The sequence below is a fragment of the Sceloporus undulatus genome, chromosome 6, assembly GCF_019175285.1.
Source record: "Sceloporus undulatus isolate JIND9_A2432 ecotype Alabama chromosome 6, SceUnd_v1.1, whole genome shotgun sequence".
In the NCBI taxonomy this organism is placed as follows: Eukaryota; Metazoa; Chordata; class Lepidosauria; order Squamata; family Phrynosomatidae; genus Sceloporus; species Sceloporus undulatus.
Genome location: NC_056527.1, coordinates 94,065,479 through 94,065,849, shown reverse-complemented (window position 1 = coordinate 94,065,849; position 371 = coordinate 94,065,479). Strand labels below are relative to the sequence as shown.

The 371-nt window shown below is 57.7% G+C and overlaps 1 protein-coding gene across 1 annotated transcript in view; it reads left to right on the top strand.

Annotated features, from left to right (window-relative positions):
- HOXB13 (homeobox B13) overlaps window positions 1–371 on the top strand; it is a 56,586-nt gene that overhangs the window by 10,975 nt on the left and 45,240 nt on the right. The window contains exon 2 of the mRNA XM_042473639.1: window positions 75–365. Coding sequence (XP_042329573.1) covers window positions 75–365 — 291 coding nt within the window. The remainder of the gene's footprint in view (window positions 1–74; window positions 366–371) is intronic.

Below are 371 nucleotides of genomic sequence, written 5' to 3'. Positions count from 1 at the left end.
CCTTCCTTCTTTCCTTCCTTCCCTTCTTCCTTCCTGCTTTCATTGATCCTTTCTCTCTCCCTTTCTCTGGCCAGAGGCTGTGGGCCAACACCCGGGCGAGGGCTGCACCTTCCGCCGAGGCCGCAAGAAACGGATCCCTTACAGCAAAGGGCAGCTGAAGGAGCTGGAGAAGGAGTACTCCAGCAGCAAGTTCATCACCAAGGACAAGCGGAGGAAGATCTCGGCCGCCACCAACCTCACCGAGAGACAGATCACCATCTGGTTCCAGAACCGGCGGGTGAAGGAGAAGAAAGTGGTGGCCAAGGTCAAGAACAGCAACGCCAACAACGCCAACGGCAGCAGTAGTACAACCACCAGCACCACCGGCACCC